Source organism: Thunnus albacares, chromosome 18 (genome assembly GCF_914725855.1).
Source record: "Thunnus albacares chromosome 18, fThuAlb1.1, whole genome shotgun sequence".
NCBI lineage: Eukaryota > Metazoa > Chordata > Actinopteri > Scombriformes > Scombridae > Thunnus > Thunnus albacares.
In genome coordinates, this window is record NC_058123.1 from 22,951,071 (window position 1) to 22,970,155 (window position 19,085).

The 19,085-nt window shown below is 40.1% G+C and overlaps 1 protein-coding gene across 4 annotated transcripts in view; it reads left to right on the plus strand.

Moving 5' to 3' along the window:
* rxraa (retinoid X receptor, alpha a) overlaps positions 1–15,423 on the plus strand; it is a 105,623-nt gene extending 90,200 nt beyond the window's left edge. For 2 of the 4 annotated variants that reach the window (XM_044333380.1, XM_044333379.1), the window contains exons 6-11: positions 535–719; positions 7,873–8,002; positions 9,301–9,433; positions 11,830–11,921; positions 13,878–13,983; positions 14,669–15,423. In XM_044333380.1, coding sequence (XP_044189315.1) covers positions 535–719; positions 7,873–8,002; positions 9,301–9,433; positions 11,830–11,921; positions 13,878–13,983; positions 14,669–14,816 — 794 coding nt within the window. In that variant the 3' untranslated portion in view covers positions 14,817–15,423. The remainder of the gene's footprint in view (positions 1–534; positions 720–7,872; positions 8,003–9,300; positions 9,434–11,829; positions 11,922–13,877; positions 13,984–14,668) is intronic. The other 2 variants (XM_044333381.1, XM_044333382.1) reach the window with 1 other exon arrangement.
* Positions 15,424–19,085: the final 3,662 nt, after the last annotated feature.

Below are 19,085 nucleotides of genomic sequence, written 5' to 3' on the forward strand. Positions count from 1 at the left end.
ATTGTATTTACATGTTTGTGCAGATACAAACAAGAGCCAACTATGTGTTCGGTTAACTACTGATGTGCATCAAAGTATGGACAATTTGTTTTCACAAAATCAGTAGGAATTCAAGCATTCATTCAAATAAGGAATTCAGGGGTTGATGAGAGAGGTGAGACCATAACTGTAACCGTACCCATAACAGTAATGTGCTGTGAAACCAAAACAAGGAGCTAAAAGAGGCTAAAAGGGTAAAGGTCAAATGGGTAACAGCTCTCTGTTGGTATTGCACTAAAAGTAACTACTTTCACATTACCAATAGTCATTTGATTCATTGTCAACATAGAATATTACTAAATAATGATTAACGTAACTTCATTACTACCTGACTACTTGGAAAAAACAAGCTTTTAAACTCTTAAGCTTGTTTAGCAATCAAAACCATACAGTCTTATAGTCCTGATTCTTTCCTTTAACATACATGTGCTGTAGAACACATGTTGACATTGTAAATTAAATAAAACAAAAAACAGCAGTAGTGACCGGAACCAGTTTTGTTACATGCAGCCGTTCAGGAGGAGCGCCAACGAGCCAAGGACAGAAATGAGAACGAGGTGGAGTCCACCAGCTGCGCCAACGAGGACATGCCCGTGGAGAAGATTCTGGAAGCCGAGCAGGCGGTGGAACCTAAAACTGAGACCTATATCGAGACCAATCTTGGTGTGCCGTCCAACTCGGTGAGTTGCTTTTTTTTATTTATATATTCTTAAGAAAACACTCACATATTGTGTCATTCTGCAACAAGTCATCACTTTGTGTACATGCTCATACCTGTGTGCACACTCCTGGAGCTGGTGGTGAGCATGCTTTTTCTCTCATATTTACTCCTAGATTTATTAGGGTATTGCATTAGAATAAATTCTTGCTCTCCATTCTTTCCTATTTATACCATGGATACGGAAAGTTCTCATTTCTGATTGGCTGATGGGTGTTAATATTGTACCCCTAAACATGACAGGACACCTCGAACTTAGTTCTGGCCAACAGCTTAATCATCTATCTAAATTAGTATAAAAACATATATTAAAGTGCATATAACCACTGCAGCAGTACCTCTGCTTCGTGCTAAGAGTTAACTCTTACTGGTGAAACAGCCTTAACCTGACTACACATTAACTATGGATGGTAATTTGACCACAGCTTATTTCTTTAGCTTTTTCTGTATCTGGAAAGAGTCCATTGTATAAGAGTGATAAATCACTATGAGATGTCTTGACAGTAACAGACTCACATCTTGTCTGTTATTTTCATATAACAGAACACCTCACTATTGCTTACATATGGGGCAGCTGTTGCTCAGGAGGTAGATACAATGAAGAAGAATGAAGTATTCTTAAACTGTGTCCATATAGACTTTACTGTATACTCTTGCAGTGTTGTGTTTTTGTAGTGAAAATGTAAGAAATTAGTCTTCTTTACAATTTTCTATTAACACTTAATGATACTAGACTTGCGCCAAAGGACGTCAGTCAAACTCTGACCTTGGAATGCTGCTGCCAGAAAAACTTACCAAAGAGAAAGTTAAGAGAATGTTTTTCAGATTTACAGCTTATGGCTTATACTTTATTCTCCGCTTTCCAAAATCTTGCTGGAGCCGTCCCATCATTGTCCACAATTTGCTTAAATTTTTTCCAGCTGTAAGAAGCTTTTTTTTTTTTTTTTTGCATTGGATTTTCATTGAGTCCAGTAACAGCACACTTTATGCACAGATCAAGTACTGACATCATAGAGAATACTTACTTTTCACTGTAAATAGCCTACGTACTCATTATCCAGAATTAGCATGTGGATTGGAATTGGGACACACTGTTTAAAAAGCATATTTTTTCTTTGCTTCCTCTTTAATAAAACTTGTGTTTGTTTTTTGTTGTGGAGTCTATAGCAGACTCAGAAGTTTATTAACACCCTGCCGCCTGCTGGTAAAGATGTTGATTGAATTTTTGGAGTACAGTGTGTCCTCCCTCTTTCAGTCCCTTTGGAGGGGACTGCTTGTGGTCTAGAGCGTTGGTTCACCTCACCTCGTATGAGCTCCTTCACTGTGAGTCTCCTCATCTATCCCCTCAGTATCAGCTGGGCACTGTGGGCTGTCTTTGACACAGAGGAGACTAAGAGTGATGAATAATGCAACAGGCAGACTGTTCCTGAAAGCATCCCACAAAGCCTCAGCTTTCTCAGGAATCCTGCTGGAACATGAGAAACAGAGGAGCTGTGCAGCAGCCTACCAAAGGAGGCAGGGGCGAGGGAAGGAGGGAGGGAGGCATGGACGGAAGGAGGGAGAGAGGGAGGGCTTCTTCTGGGATTCATCTGCTTCAGGGGAGGGAAATGTCCTGTGAAGTAAAGGTAGAAATGTGAAGGCTGTTATGTGAGTAAATGGGAGCTATTTTGGGGTGCCAGATGGAAATGTAAGAGATGAGCGTTGACATTAGGGAGAGAGAGAAGGAGTGGGGAGTCGTTGGGGGAGCGGCTGGCAGCTCAGACACACTAATGCACTGAGTGTGTTTGGGCTCAGCCATGGTGGGTCCCTCGATGCCCGCTGCCTGCCTGGCATAAAGAAGAGGAGGTTTTCTTAGGGAACACTGAAGAGATGAAAACAAGGGCTGGGTGTTAATTACGTTTTACTGCTTATTATTTTAATTGGAATCACATCGTCCTAATTTCTGACTCTGTGCAAGTTGCAGTAACAGTAAAAGCTAAGAAAATGAGTCATTTTAGTTATTAAAAGTTTTTGTTGTAGCAAAATGAAATGTCTCTAATGTAATGCATAACAGTAGAATGCAATGGATTGGATTGGATCAGGTTTCATTTGCAATTTTACAAACATTTGCCATCTTGCCGTTTTTTTGCCAAAAGTAATTGTTCAGTGCTTTGAGCACAAAGAAAAATCCATTCACCTCAAGAGACAAGGTGCACTGGTGAAACAGCACTGAAATTCCCATCCACCATGATAAAAGGGCAAGGTTTAATCCCCAGTAGTGGTTGGTTCCAACAAACATTTTTGGGCGTGTTGGGAAGCCAGGGAGTTGTTGTGCACTGCACTCGTGTTGTCTACCGGTTGGTTATACTCTCCCACTGATGTCCATTGCTGGCAGGTGGCTGGTGATGAAAGTTAGGGCTGAAACTGTTGATTATTTTCATTATTGTTTAATCTGCCAGTTGTTTTCTTTATTAATTGTTTAATCATTTGGTTTATAAGCTGTAAAAAAAAAAAAAAAAAGAAATGCAGAAAAAAGCCAATGTCAACATTTCGTAAAGCCCACGGTGCCGTCTTCAAATTGCTTGTTTTGTCCAACAAACAAGAAAAGCAGCAAATCCTAAATAGTGAGAAGCTGACATTTGCTTGGAAAATTACTTAGATGATTTATCGATCACAAAAATAGTTGCTGGTTATTTTTCCATCGATTAAGTGATTAATCGATTAATTGTTCCAGCTCTAATGGAGGTATCACATTCCTGTCTGTCTGTAGCCCTCTACAGTCTAACAGCAGTGTTAGCAGTGACAAGGACAGCAATGCATAATAAAGCAGGCATTTCAAATGGGGAGAAAACAATAGAAAGAGAATAAATGAATTGAATTGTATCTAAAACTTGGGCAAATAAAACTGAAAGGAGTAGGCAGGAAAATCTTACTTTTAGTACACTTTGGGTGAAGTGACCCTCTAACCAAACAGGGCCCAGGATGTTGGCAGAACATAGGCATGCAGGCTGTCCTGACCACAAGAACCGCCCCCCCCTCTCCAAGTCCTGTTCCCTGCCTCCCCCCTGCAAGGTCTCCATTGAGAAGCGCTGCCCCGTGCTATAATTAATCACAGGGCCCAGGCCATGAGTGTACACCATGAATAGGCCACCGCCACTGTCTAATGGCCGGGGTCTGGCCAAGCTGAATAAAGTGTGTTTATCTCATGGTGACCTAGAACAGGAGTTAAACAGGCGTTAGTAATGTGCCTTCAGTCAGACGAGGAGAGGCCTTCTCTATAAGAGGAGGGGGAGAGGAGGAAGATGCTTTCGTTCCCTAATCCTGAAGGTGTTTCTTGACTTCAATTCATTTCTTTTTTTTTCCTCTTTCTGTTTTTGAGTTATTTCTGTTTCTACCATCTATACGTTGATTTATATAAAGGTTTTGTTTCCTTCAACCGTAGACAGGAAGTGTTGTGTTATTTAGATGATAATTAGCTGATGATTCATCCCCGCTCCCGACACATGAGGACAGTTTCTTTTTCTCTAAAAAAAAGTGGGACACTTGAGTAATTCATTTTCATACTGATCTGTATGAGCATCCAATTTTCTCCCTGTAGTCACGCTAGTGTAGTCTGGTTCAAGCAGAATAATGAAAAATTGAAAGGCAAATCTTTCGTCTCCCCTCCTCAAGTGATGAAAATTTCATGGGACAGTATGCAAGCCTGGCATTTTTCTAAGTTGCTGGGATGATCGACCACGGCGGTGGAGCGTGCGTGGCTATAAACCTTTTGATTCACTTGGAATGAAGACTGTGTGTTTGTGGCAGGCATTAAAAAAACTGCTCCAAGGGGCTAGAATCCAGTAACTCAACATTTCTTCTATTACTTCCTGTCCCAAGTGGACGTTTCATTTTTTGTCCAACCTTCCCCCTGCTTATTTGCTTCATATTTTCAACTGTGATCTCCACAGTAGAAGAAGAGGAAGTAGCGCTTTCAGTTGAGCTGTTAACAGATTCCCAAGTGGACTCTTTTCTTTTTTTGTACTTTCCTACGACAAGGTGAATGTAATTCCATCACAGGTCACAGTGGGCTCCTCCATTGTGGCCCGCTAACATCCTAAATGCTGCTCTGTGACTTGAACAGTAAGTACAGTAATGTGATGCCTGAGGATTGTTGCAGGAAAGTGTAAGCTCCTCTCCCCTGTCATCTCCACAGACGGAGGCAAAGAAACAGGGTCAGTGTAAACACGGCTAAGATAGCCATACAACATTCATGAGGCTCGCCATGTTTAACAAGAACCCTGGGACTTGTATTCTTAGGAGAAGGGGTGGCTCGAACGTAGCGCACACTAGGGCATTCACGACTGCTGCATTTTAGTAGTCCCAAAAAGTGGTCGAGTAGTCGATTAATTGCGAGAGATATATCATGTGTTTCTCGTCAAAAAGGTCTCAAATACAATCAGTAAACGGTTAACTGATGTAGGCAGGACCATCTTTGAGAGTCCTCGATTGGCTCTGAGAGGCTGTTTACACATGAGCCGCGATCTGATTGGACTAAACCCCCTGCAAGCTTTTCTGAGCCGGAGATACTGATACTGCAGTTACAACGCAACTCCTTTATTGCAGGGATAGTGGGAGTCTTTCCTTCTCTAAATACCTTAGTTCTGGTACCAATGTGGTACTTTAGGGTAGCCTTACATATACTGTAGCTCACAGTTTTATCTGATCTTCTTTTGTATTTCTGGACTGTTGATTGTAGTCAAGCATTGGGACGTACAACCGTTCTGCCTCTTGCTCTTGCTGCATGTCTGCTGTTTTAGCACCCCACACCGCACAGTGTTAGTCAAGCATGACAACTACCCACAGTGCCCACAGCCACGTATCTGCTGTAGATGTAGTGCCACAGTCTTATTACTGCACCGTGCTAAAACCACAGATGAACGATTAGTCTACAACGATGCACAGTGTCGACTAGTGTTTTTGAAAGTCGAGTCGTCGACTATTCTGCCGACTATTCAGTCGACCATAACCGCTAGCGCACAATGAAACCCCCTTTTGTTTTTCTTTGTTTTGGCGGCCGGGGTTGCCCTTCGGAATGAATTAGCTGAATCTGTTTATGTGTCTTTTGAGAGGAAACGTGGCTCACAAAATCTGTCGCGCTGAACCGCCACCGTCCACGTCTCCCTCGGAGATGCTGAAATATTCATAAGATGTTTTCATTCTCCCCCTGAAGAAAAAAATAAATAAAAAGACGACTTTCAGTTTTCAAAACAGTGTAGTCTTTGTGTCTGGTTGAACTTTTTTCATATTTCAACTGCGTTTCTGTGATACTCTGCAGTCAGTGTGAGTATCACACCGTAGGGAGGGAACATGGAGGAGAGGATGGGATAGTCTTCGGCCTGCGTGTTATAAAAGGAGAATGTGAGTGGAGGGACGTTTTCTCCTTCATCTTGAACTAATCTTCTCTTGAGAGCTGCAGTTGATGTTGGGATCCTCCGAGCTTTTAGCATCGATCGGTGGGATTTGGAGAGGGAAGTTGGGGAGAAGTTGCTGTTTTTTTTGTCAGAGTGGGAGTTCACACAGTGATACTTAGCATTTAAGGATGTTTACTTGATTTAAAATTATGCACAAAAGTGTGTGCACAGAGTCTTTGTTTACACACATACAGCACATATCAAGGGTATGTACTCCTGGGATGATTTTAAATTACCCGTCAGAGATTGACAGTATTGTTTGGGATCCGTCTCCCCCCCTTCCCAGATGGATTTACATTTTAGTGAGTTAGTCATACTGTATGTGTGCTGCATTAGGATTCCACCATTGCTCATAAGCTCCCTGTGGGTCAAAGAATAAAGCTCCTCAATATGATATATCAGGACAGTTAAGGACAGACAGTCCTTGTCTCTGGATTGGAACTTAAATTGCACACATAAATTACTATCTTAACAGGAAAACTCCTCATGGGAAGAAATATAGGGACAGTCTAGAACATCCAATTGTTTTTAAGAGAATAAAAAAATGACAAAAAACAATATGTGCAGGTTTCTTTGGTGTCTCTTCTGACCTCAGAATTTCTAAAATCCTTTGTATGGTCAGTGGTAAATTTGGTTTTACTTGCTTCTCTTCATCAATTGTAAATGGTTGTGTAAAGAGGTTGATGGTTCTGCTACAATTTAAGACATTTTTACGTTTGATGAACAGTACACACTATGTTCACCACAAGTGAGTTTACACTTAAAGTATTTAGGACCCTTTTTAAAAGCCTGTACAGCGTCTTACATGACATACAGTACATTAAAATAATAGATAGAGTATGTTCATGTCTCATAGCTGTAAGATCCTTCTTTAGCCTTTCTCCTGGCTTTTATGCTTATCTCTCCTCGAGGCTTAAGTGGATCTAATGAGGTGAAATCAATAGAGGACTGTTTCTCCTTGATTCACCCGGACCTTTTATTTCACAGAGAAACTATTTTTCCTATTTTGAGCACTAAATGGACAATACAGTGATGTCTATTAGCCGCCAGCCCACTACCAAGAACTGTTTTTTTTTATTTTTTATCAATATCTAATGGATTTCTATCCTGCTCAGACATGTTAACATTTAATTACTGCACACAAAACACTCATAAATATAAGAAATATTAGAATAAATAGTATTATATAATGATATATGAATTTAACATTTGCTGAGTTTTACAAAGCCCTGCCCAGTCTGGTTATAAAGTCCTATTTGAGTTCCTAAGTGCTTGTTCTGTTGTGAAGTGTCAATAAAGTGTCAGCAGGGGCCCCTTGAGCTCCTCTAGCTGTCCAAATGGCTGATTTGTGTGTCGGCTAAAAGGTCCCCAAAGAAACAGTCTGCTTGGTTAAAGTCGTCTTTTCACCGGCAGCTCTCTGCAGGTATTTCCTCCACGAGCTGGGACAGAATCACTGTTTGCTTTGTCTTCCTACTTGCTCCTCTTCAGAGGATATTATTCACAGCAGTAGTACTCATGTAAGCGTGAATGTGTCTGTGTGCTCGGTGATAGGTGGCTCAACCTGACAGCCGGAAGACGCCCAACAGAGATACACAGACTAAAACAAAAATATGACACATATTAATTTCATCCATTACTTGAATGTCTAACTTCCAGACTTGTGTGTGTTTTGTCTCCCTGCAGCCTAATGACCCAGTGACAAATATCTGTCAGGCCGCTGACAAACAGCTCTTTACTTTGGTGGAGTGGGCCAAGAGGATCCCCCACTTCTCTGAGCTGCCATTGGACGACCAGGTCATCCTTCTACGAGCAGGTCTGTTAAAAAGATTTCAAGAAGTTCATAAAAAAACAGAAAAAAACAATCAGGATGATGATTTTCATTTCAAAACGATGCCTTGATAAGACATATGGATACAATATATAACATGAAGAAAAAAAGTAAATAGATGGAAGCACCTGGCACCCAGGAGTTTAGATCAAATACTGGTCTAGCAAAACAATCGTTGTTTTATCTTGGTTAAAATGATGAGGTAGTTAAATTATATGATCCTGTACAGCAGTACATACTTATTTATGTTAGAATATAGCTAGAAAAACTTGGAACCCTGTTTTAGCTTTTCAGAAAGGCCAATGAAAGAAGCCTTTAATGAGAAAACAGCATTATTCAACCAAATCTGGTCATAACCCTGAGTGGCTCCCTGTGTCATGTGACTCAAACAAGAGTAAGACTCACCAAGGTCAGAACAACTCATTGTGTGTATCTGCTATATGTGGAAAAGCAAGCTAACCGCGCAGGATCACAGAAGCAGCAACGTAAAACAGAGCGTGAATCATCTGTCACTTCTGTTACATTCACTAACATCACATGCAGGAAGGTCTTTTGGGTTCTTCCAACACATTGCCCTTGTTGCCTGCCTGTCGCTCCATATTACACCGTTATATTCTTAATCCACCTTGAGGGAAAAAAAAAAAAAAAATGCTATTACACACCCATCGCATACCCTGAAAAAAAAAAAATCCTCCCATCATTCCTTATCCTCCGCACACACAATGATAGAGAGACTTCAGCAAAGCAGAGAGAGACATTATTCTGGAGAGCTCGTCTCTTCTCAGCGCTCAGGTTTTCTATAAATAACCGCTTTAGTTCTGCTGTATCACAGATAAAAGCATCCCAGCTCCTCGCATACCCAACTCAACTCTGGGGAGAAGAGGCAAGTGTTGCCAGGCAGAACAGTTAAAGGAGCCCTGTCACTCAAAAAGCAGCGTCTTGTGTCTTCACTGCTCTCTGTGTCAAGCCCCTGCTTTGGCACATCAAGCCTGTTGTCTTTATTGTGATGGCAGGCGCAGTTCATCCCTTTTACACGCTTGTCTCTGTAGAAAGCATGATTCAAATGTCTTAGTAATAACCTGATGCCTGCGCTTGAGAAAGCTGCACGCTTTTACTGCGCAGCTTAATTGATTCATTGGAATTCCCCCTTTGTTGTCAGTTTCATTTTGCTTGAATGCTGTGTGAACTTTTGTACTGGGATTTGCTTGTTTTTGTTTTGTTTTTTTTTTTCTTTCTTTTTCCTTCATGCTTTTCCTCGATCCCTCTTCCCATCTCTGCCTCAGGTTGGAATGAACTCCTCATTGCATCATTTTCGCACCGTTCGATAGCGGTTAAAGACGGGATTCTGTTGGCGACCGGCCTGCACGTCCACCGCAACAGCGCCCATAGTGCCGGAGTGGGAGCCATCTTTGACAGGTCAATATTACCAACTTTCTTGCACTTTAGTAGTTATCATGTTGTAACTGATGTAAGTGCAGACTGGTGCTACCACTTTCTAATAAAAGCATATTTCATCTGAGGTTTATTCATTGTAACTATTGGCTTTATTGGGGGTTATTGAATAATTTACATGTTTTATAGGTCAGTAATTATTCAGAGGAACAACTTTTTTTTGTTTCCAGATTGTGAGAAATCTCTTTGGCTAGCAGCACAACTAGCTTTAGGTATACAGTAGCCCAAACATTGTCCTTATTGATGGCTTATTACTGCTCTGTTCAGCATTCATGAATTATTTATTAATAAATATAAACTTAAACACCCTTTATTAAGAATGCCTCATTAGAAAGTGGTAACATTACAGGCATACTTTATAGGTTGTATCTAATGACATTGTAAATGTTAATAAATCATTAATAATGACGACACACATTGAACTTATTGATGCCTTACTGATTATTAAGCTTCATTTATTCAGGCAGTCTCATCATTGATATCAAGATCTCTTTTGCAAAAGACCTGAGAACAGGTTACATATATACAAGATCACAATAAGACAGTTCATTCACATCAGAATCACAGTCACAAAACAATCATACATTAAGCATTAAAAAAAGATATATTAACTACTAATAAAGCATTAGTTTTTAAATACATTTGATTAGAAAGTGGTTTAATTTTCTCATATGACATTGAGGTTTCTTTCATTGAAGTTTTACACCTAGACTGGGAGTCACAAGCATGTGCTTCATGAAAAGCAAAGCAGCACAGGAACTATTGATTGACTCCTGTGTATTAAATATGTACACCTGTATGCATCAGGGCTCACACAGGAACACTGAACTGCTCAGAAAATGTCAAAAAAAAAAAAAAAAATCCATGCACAAGTCGCCTACGGTGAAGTCGGGTGTGTGCAGGAACCACCCTGGTGACTGTTATTGACATTCCAGGGCAGCGAGCTGTCTGACAGACTGAAATCTCACATGAGGCTGACGGTGTCTGTTCAGCAGCATCACACCTTGAGCTCAACTGAGATGCACAGTTTGGAAAGTTATAAAAACTAAATACTGTATATATTAAATGCCGATACATGGTTTTAGATTAGTTGATCGACACAATATTAATCACTAACAATTCTGATCATCAATTATTTGCTTAGGTAATTTATGACAAATGAATTTGCTGGTTCCAGCTTATCAAATGTGAAGATATACAGATTTGATCTGTTTGATATTATTGTGGCTTTAATATATTTTGGTTTTGAACTACACAATTTTAAAAAAAAATCTGAAAAATCGACTTTCTCAAAAAATAATTAAAAGAGGCTTTGATGATGAAAATAACAGTGTGGTGTACAGGTACATGTCCCTGCAGTTGGAGGTGCTGTCATCAAACCCATTTTTAATAGCAGGCCTCATGTTTATCTTTCCGTCTCTTCTTTCTTTTCTTGGGTCTCTGCCCCTCTGACGGCCAGACTCTCCACTCAATCATTGGCGCTGGCAGCCACAGGACTTATTACATCTCTGCATTAACTGTGGCGAGCATTAAGATACAGAGAACTGATAATGTTTCTTTATCTACTCCTGCCTCTTCGCCATACAAATGAAGAGACTGATTAACTTAAATACTTCATTATTTTCTTTCCTTTTTTTTTCCTTTTCTCTTTTCTTTTAGCTCTGTCGTTCCTCTGAGCAAATTGAATTAGAATGAGCTAAGAGCCGCAATTGACTTTACTATCCGAGAGAGAGAGAGAGAGAGAGAGAGAGAGAGAGAGAGAGAGAGAGGGAGAAAGAAACGGGAGTGAGAGGGAAAATAAAGAGCGCCGGGGAGAGGGTGTGACCGAGTCAAAGAGGGGTGAGGAGTTTGAACGACTCCACGCACCAACACTCCCACCAGTGATGTCACACACAGACAGTGGGAGTGCTGGTGTTAGATTACAGCTTGTGTTTACTCTGTGGCTTTCCTTTTATGAAAACCATGTACTAAATATAATTACTTTGCAGGGTTGTAAACTTTTCCACTGATCTAACGGTGCCTATGTGGGCTGGAGAATACGCTTGTGTGTATTTGCTTTTAAATAGATTTGAGCTGGATAGTAGTTAAAACATATTTTTAATGTCCCAGTCTGGATTTGGATAATTCTCATGAAGGGTAGTATGTGCATTTACAAAATTGTACCAATTAGACTCAAATGGTTTCCTGTGATCTTAACTTTGTCTGGCATTCGTTCGGTTGTGCGATATAACACAAATAGTCTAGTAGCTAATAAGGATTAAATAAACGTAGTATTTTTAACTACATCTGATTTTGAATGAGCCACATTTCTAACTTTGTGTTGTCTTTTTTTTGTGTGTGTGTGTGTCTCTTTTGTGCAGAGTGCTCACAGAACTGGTGTCTAAAATGAGGGACATGCAGATGGATAAGACAGAACTGGGGTGCCTTCGAGCTATAGTCCTTTTCAACCCAGGTAAATATCACTATATGTAAGCTGTCATTTGCTGTGGCAGTTTAAAGAAGCTGTAAAGTGGGTGTTTCAAAAATGTGCGGTTTTAAAAGAGCAAACAGTCTTTTCATTCTAGTTTCAATTTTACTTGGAACCAAAACAATCTTGGGGCAGAATTAGACTACAGCGCAACATGGAAATATCTGATGCCAGTTTAGGGTTTTGTAGTTTTGAAATGCTACCAAAAATAATACTTTTCTTTTCACCAACCTACATCTAATTATTTTTTTAAGTGGTAAGCATCCACAACAGAATTCAGCACTGTTGACATATCTCCAATGTGTGATTGTTCTCTCAGAACAATGCTTTATTGTTGAACAGCTTTGTTGCACACCAGTGTATTACAGTTTGGCGTAATACTTCCATTTCATCTTTGTGAGCTGTAGGGCTGTTACTGTTTCTATCTGCTGCTGACACTGTCCTCAATATTGCTAGAATAGAATATGACTCATTTAAGTCCTGAAACTTAGAGTGATACTCCACCCAAAATCTGTATTTTAAGCATCAAACACTCCCACTAGTAAACTTGAAAGGTGACTTCTGTTTTCGCCTGCATTATTTAAGTGAGTTCAAGTGATGGACAGTATGCAGGATTCTTTGGTTTTCTTTTCAAGTTAGGAGTTTTTGATCCTACACACCTGTCACTAAGTCCTTGTGGTGTCCAAGAACTTTTCTTGAAATTTCTATTGAAGTGTTTTGACACTCAAATTCAGGTTTTGGGTGGAGTTTCGCTTCAGGTTTAGGACTTGTGACTCAGCTTGACCTCATTAATGTAGCTTGAGAATTGGAAACTGGATTTTGAGTTGCCTTTGTTTTCTTTGAACTTCACTTCAGACTTCTCTATAAAAACTTGAGACTCGCTTGTGACTTGTAAAACTGATGCGGTCCCACCTGCTGTGTGCAGAGATAGATAGCACACAATAAAAGCTGATACAGTACATAAGCATTGAATGATTAATGGATTGAAGGTAAACCGATTAATTATTGTTTTTTATAAAATGACATCCACAAGAGTTTTTATGGCATTTTCCTGCTATATACCCAGAAGAACCTGGTCAGTTTTCTTTAACTGAGACTGTTGTCTAGGCATGTGTCACTCCTGCTAACAGTGTGCTGTTCTGAACTCCTCTCTATTAAACCAAACCATCAATGTGACCCAGGTTTTTTAATGACTCGGTGTGGGAGCCTCCCTCTGTCCCTATGGAGCTACTGTGAATCCGTTCACCCCAGACACACTGATCCTCTGTGTTCCACATTTTGTTCAGGCCACCTCCAAGCTCGCTGGCCCCGGTTCACTTCTCGGTCTGATTCCTTGTTAATTAGGGGTTCACTAGACCGGTCTGACTGAGAAAGCAAAGGGTGGGGGCGCCGGAGGAGGGGACGGCAATGCTAAAAAGGACCTCAGTCCTTCCTTTCCCACACTGTGTCATCTAGTCCAGCTATTAACAACAAATGTTCTTTCATTGTTAATCAATTATGCAATGCTTTGTTAATCAGAAATGTTAATCAATGACGTGTTTGTGTTGTTTATCAAAGAGGAGTCCTCCAGTGAAGCTTAAATTAGCGCCCGTTCGGAAATTGCAGTCCTAATTGGACTAGCCTAGAATGTGGTGACACACGTCCACAATGAGCTTGTGAGGTTAAAACTCAACTTGTAAGTTAGTAAAGCTCTGTTCTATCCTGTCTATCCCGGAGAAAGACTTTCAACTTTAATTTACACAGACTGAGTTGTTCACTAGCCAAAAGTAGAGGATTGTGATAGTATAACTGTAAGAATGTGAGAAGAACAATGTAAAGAAAAAAAGGTACATCTACTAATGAAACACCTTTCCTGTCTACATACTGTAAAATAATAGGGTTTAATAATAATAAAGGTTGTTGTTGTTTATTTTTGTCATTCGTGTGTGTGTGTCTCCACAGATTCTAAAGGTCTGTCCAACCCAGGTGAGGTAGAAGCTCTAAGAGAGAAAGTCTATGCGTCTTTAGAGGCCTACTGCAAACAGAAGTACCCTGAGCAGCCTGGCAGGTAAGAAGACAAACACAGACAGGAGTTCAACTGTGCACATATATAGATAAATATACATCATATATACATCCATATATACAGGAATAAAAAGGAGTAGGGCTCACAACTTCATGGTGCCTAAGATTTCCTCACAAAATCGTAGCAATCACAGACAGTATAAAAATAATACTCATAATAATTAAAATAATTTAATCAAACACTCATAGTTGTGAGTTGTGAGGCCTGCTCTTCTACACTTGTTCTCTCTTTACACAAATTTCTCTTCAGCATGTATTTCGGGTTGATAAACTGCACAATGAATTGATGAGAAAAGAAAACATTTGAAGATTATGATTAGAATGATTAAAAAAAAACATATTTGTAGCATTTTTTCTAGTTAGTTAGCTGTTTGATTGCTTTCTTTTCCCCTTTTAATAGTCTGTTCATACCAGAAAGTGGCACAGAGAAGTTTGTCTGCGTGTCTTCTTACAATAGTTGAATCTAGAAGTTTGGTGATGTACTCGTAAGGATAGTTGGTAAATTACCGTAGCTGGAGAGCTAACATGTTAGCGCTAGTCAGTCAAAGCTCATTATATTGAAGATATTATATATGTGCGGTATCTAAGGTTATTTCATCTCCTCATTTCTCTCTCTTGCTGTCAGATGTATAATGCCGACGTTTTATTTTGGTCTTGTGTTGTGACAGGTTTGCCAAGCTGTTGCTGCGGTTACCAGCGCTGCGCTCCATCGGCCTCAAGTGTCTGGAGCACTTGTTCTTCTTTAAGCTCATTGGCGACACGCCCATCGACACCTTCCTCATGGAGATGCTAGAAGCCCCACATCAAATGACATAATAGCAGAAGGGGTTGAGCTCTCCTCACCCTCTTCTTCTTCTCCCTCCTCCTCCTCCTCCTCCTCCTCCTCCTCCTCCTCCTCCACATCTCCCACCAGCCCTGGATCGGGAGCAGGGTCCTTTTAAAAAAAATCCCGTCTCCAGCAAGGGACAGATCACGTGACGACTCTGGACGGAGAACCTCTCCCTACCTCCCATCCACCCTTTCTTCTCCTCGCCTCCCCTTTGATGTGTTTCGAAACAATGAATTCGTCATGTCTATGGGTCTGTTTTATACCTTGTAAAAATATATAAATAAGAAATATATATATGAAAATGAAAATCTCATGACAACACGAGTGACAGCAGTGGACTGAGATGAGGACGGACAGAGGACAAAAGAAACGTATTGAGCCATCGTTTTCATCTTTGCTTTTCCTACACCTTGACAAGAAAAAGCAGAGATGATCCACAGTTTTGCTTGCAGGTATATTAATTAAAAAAAAAAACAGCGGTGATGTCATATTCGGACACTCAGCGTTGTGATCGGGACAATCGTGGACTCGGGAGAGCCTCAGGTGGTCTTGACTTGGACCTGAGCCCTCTCTGTCTTTCAGGACTGAACTTATTTCGGGGAGGGATGGTGGGGGGAGGGAGGGGGGCGAACACGACTGCTTAAAGGAACTCATCTGTTCCTGCCTGACTCGACTGAACACGTCAGGTCTTGCACTAGCTGTTTTTGAAGTGTGAGCTTTCTGGAATAGAACTCAAGAGGTGGGTTAACAAGACTGCAAGTGCTCAAAAAAAAATTTTGAAAAAAAACTCAGGTCTCTGCCCAATTCCAACAAATATAACCATGTCTTACTGTTAGCACTGTGCAACACCGGGGAGGACGATGATATTAGTCCACTAATCAGCCCTTCAGTTAATGTATTGATTGATCTGGAGTTGGGAGAGCTTGTTATGTACAATCTGCGCAGTTCTTGTGCACACAGGAAGAAACCAGGCTGTTGTAAATTAGCCTCACATTAGCTTTACGCTACATGTGCATCACCGGATGCCGTGAAAGGCGACCAGCAGGTGCAGGAACAACTTTAAAATTTAGCCTTTTGTCGCAACCTCATAGGTGAAAGTGAGCGCACATTCGGTCTGTGAGGGGGGGATATTCTCAAGCCTCTGAGCTCCTCTCCGTCCCCTCTCCAACCTCCCCACCTCTCATTTCATGTGAATTTCAGCACACCATTTACACCTCCACACTCAGAACTCCCCCTGCTCACAACGCAGTGGGTATTTAGCTTCTCTAACCCACCTCATTATCTACCTGTACAGGAAGTTACAACCGTATACAGTATTTGACGTTATTTTCAGTTTTCCATTTAACGACAGCAATGCACGATTACCTCTGTTTCCATCCCTCCTCGGTTTCTTCACACTCATTTAGACTTAAAACCCTTTACAGTATGCGGGAGAAGCGCTTATCGTTGCAGCAGAGCCATTATTTGTTTATTTGTTTGTTACTTGGCACTTAACCTCATGACAGTGGAGTCGGGTTCCTAAACGGAGAGCTGATGTGTTCGACCTTTTGAGGCGGATCTTTGGCCCAGGTTATTCTTCTCCTCAGAGGGACACACACACACACACACACACACACACACACACACACACACACACACACAGTCACTCTCTCTGCACTTCTCTGGACAACCGAGTGTCATTCAAGTCGAACTGAAAATGTTGAATATCTCCATGTTATGTATAAATATGCTTTATGCCCATATTCTGCTTTTTTTTTTTTTTCTCCCCTCTCCTTTTTTCTCTAAATGCTGCAGCTGCTGCAAAACTATGCATCAAGTGCATTTCCAAAGATTGTCCACAGAGCAGGTGCATGTCGATATGGCTTAAACAGGTCTGATATCTTGGTGTTGGTATCTTGGTTAGATGTGGGTCCCCTGTTAATATGTTCACAGAAAGGAGTAAATATCATACGTACATTTTCTCCCTCCACTATTCAGATATCTGATAGTCATTCCGCACTGGTTTACTCACCCTTGACTGATTATAGGCTTACATAGAGAATAAGCAGCTGTTGGCTCTCATTTGTAAGTGTATTATGGAACAGTGGAGCAAAGTGGAGTTTAATGATATGTTAAACTACAACTATAGCAGAATATGATATGAGAAAAAAAAAAGAGATTTTCTTCCTATATCTGCATATTCACCACTCTTTCATAAGCACCTTGACAGGGTCTGAACCTGAAGAAACAAACCTGAGCACTGTGTTTTCATAATGATGGTCGATAGTCTGAGGTGTATGGAGTCTGGAATGTGCCACAGGAATAATATCTTTTACATTGTTTGATTATAATCAATTCATACATTTGATACATTTAACAAAATACAAATTCAATTTGCATTTAAACTACGCGTTTAAAAGGAAAACAATTACATTTGCCGGTTAATTGTTGTAGTCGCTTCTTCTTTTTAAATGATGAAATAATAATTGAATTTTAAAATGGATTTGTGATACAGATTTTAAAGATTTTACTTTTTAATATTCCGTTTACTGACGTTTCTGCCTTTCATGTTCCATCTTACAGTTCATTTGCGTCCCGCTTTACAGTTTGCCTTCTGTGCTCCATTTCATTAAAGCACTAAAAATGAAATGAAGTCCAATCCACAGAGCAGCAACAGGAGCTTTTATTGGCCAGCTGTTACACAGGTGGCAGGAGTCATGTTTGAGACCAGAGCTCAATTTCTATATATATATATATTTTTTTTTTTTTGGCTTATTAATTGGTAATAATTCAGTCTTAAAAAGTCTCTTATTATTCTGGTAGCACAATAAAGACTCCATAGACTTTTTTGTTTCCAACCAAGACATCAATGATACAATGGCCATGTGTACATTTTTATCTGTGATTTGGGACCGGTTTCACAGAAGGGAGCTACATCTGTAGATGTTAATCCACCATCTGTGAAACGGATCCCCAGACGAACAATGATCTCTTCTCTTAGGCAGAAAAAAGCAAAGAGCCGGTTCAGATGCCAGCTCTGAAATGTCAGATACTGTACACCTCAAACAGGACTTTCACATTCACTTTCATTCAGATGAGTTCGGGTAAGAGCGAGCGAGGGATGAGCTGTTAGCTCCCTCCAGTGGAAGAGAAGCAGCGCTGCAACATCACTTGATTTATTTTTTTAAGTTTTTCCAACAGACAGAAATATGGCACTTTCTCACCGTATTATTACACCATGTTCCTTTTGATCAGACTAAACCACAGCATCTGTGCTTGTTAAAAGTGAAAAAGGAGCAATAACTTGAGTATAATGTATTGGCTTATTATTTTATTATGACTCAATAGTTTCAATGAGGTGGCCTGTATTATTATAAACTATCCAGGTGACAGTATTGACTGCCAGCTTGAGCTCAGTTTACAGTATTTATATTCTGGAAGAAATTATACTTGTCTGTTAAAACAAAAACAACAAAAAAAAAAGAATATTAATCAAAACTTTGGAAGCAAGAGAAGCAGATATGAAACAATTAGACGTTTGGTTTTTTTTGCAACAGGGTGACCCAATCCTCCTGCTCTCTACAGCCTGATGTCTCCTCCTCTTAGTTTACTGTGACTGGTGACCGCAGGTTATCTTAAGCCATAAAATGTGGATGATGTGCGAGCTCACTCCCCTGCAGGAAATGGACAGACAAGGGTCTTCTTGACGAGATAAAAGAACGGATCACCCACGTAGAATGAATACCTACATGAATGCTTTATAACATAAAGCTATATTTTGTTAATATGTATATGTGTATATATTTATAAATATATATCGACAAATCTGTTCCTTGAGTATTTCCAATATTGAAAGAGGGAGACAAGTCTTTCAGACCAAACCGTTCCACACCAGGTGTTCTAAAACTCAGAGGTTTACCGTGTTTTTTTTTTTTTTCTCACAACTATCTGGGGGTTTTTGCATTAATGACTTTATAAAAATTAACTTTCGATCAACCAGCAGAATCCCAGCAGCTCTAAACTCAAAAAGAACCAGCTTCTCAACAGTTTATGGGATCTCAAAAAGCTATGAAAGATGACAAAACAAAAAAAAAAAAAGGTTAAGACTTTAAACCCTCCAAAATGTATGTGTTGCTTGGCAATTGTATGTTCAAAAAAATGTAATCAGGAAAAGCTGATCTTGTGACACAATCACTGCTTTCTTTGTTGCATAGACAGTAAAAATGTTCAAGTATAAAGAAAAAAGAAAAAAAAAAAAACACTTGAAAAAGATCTAT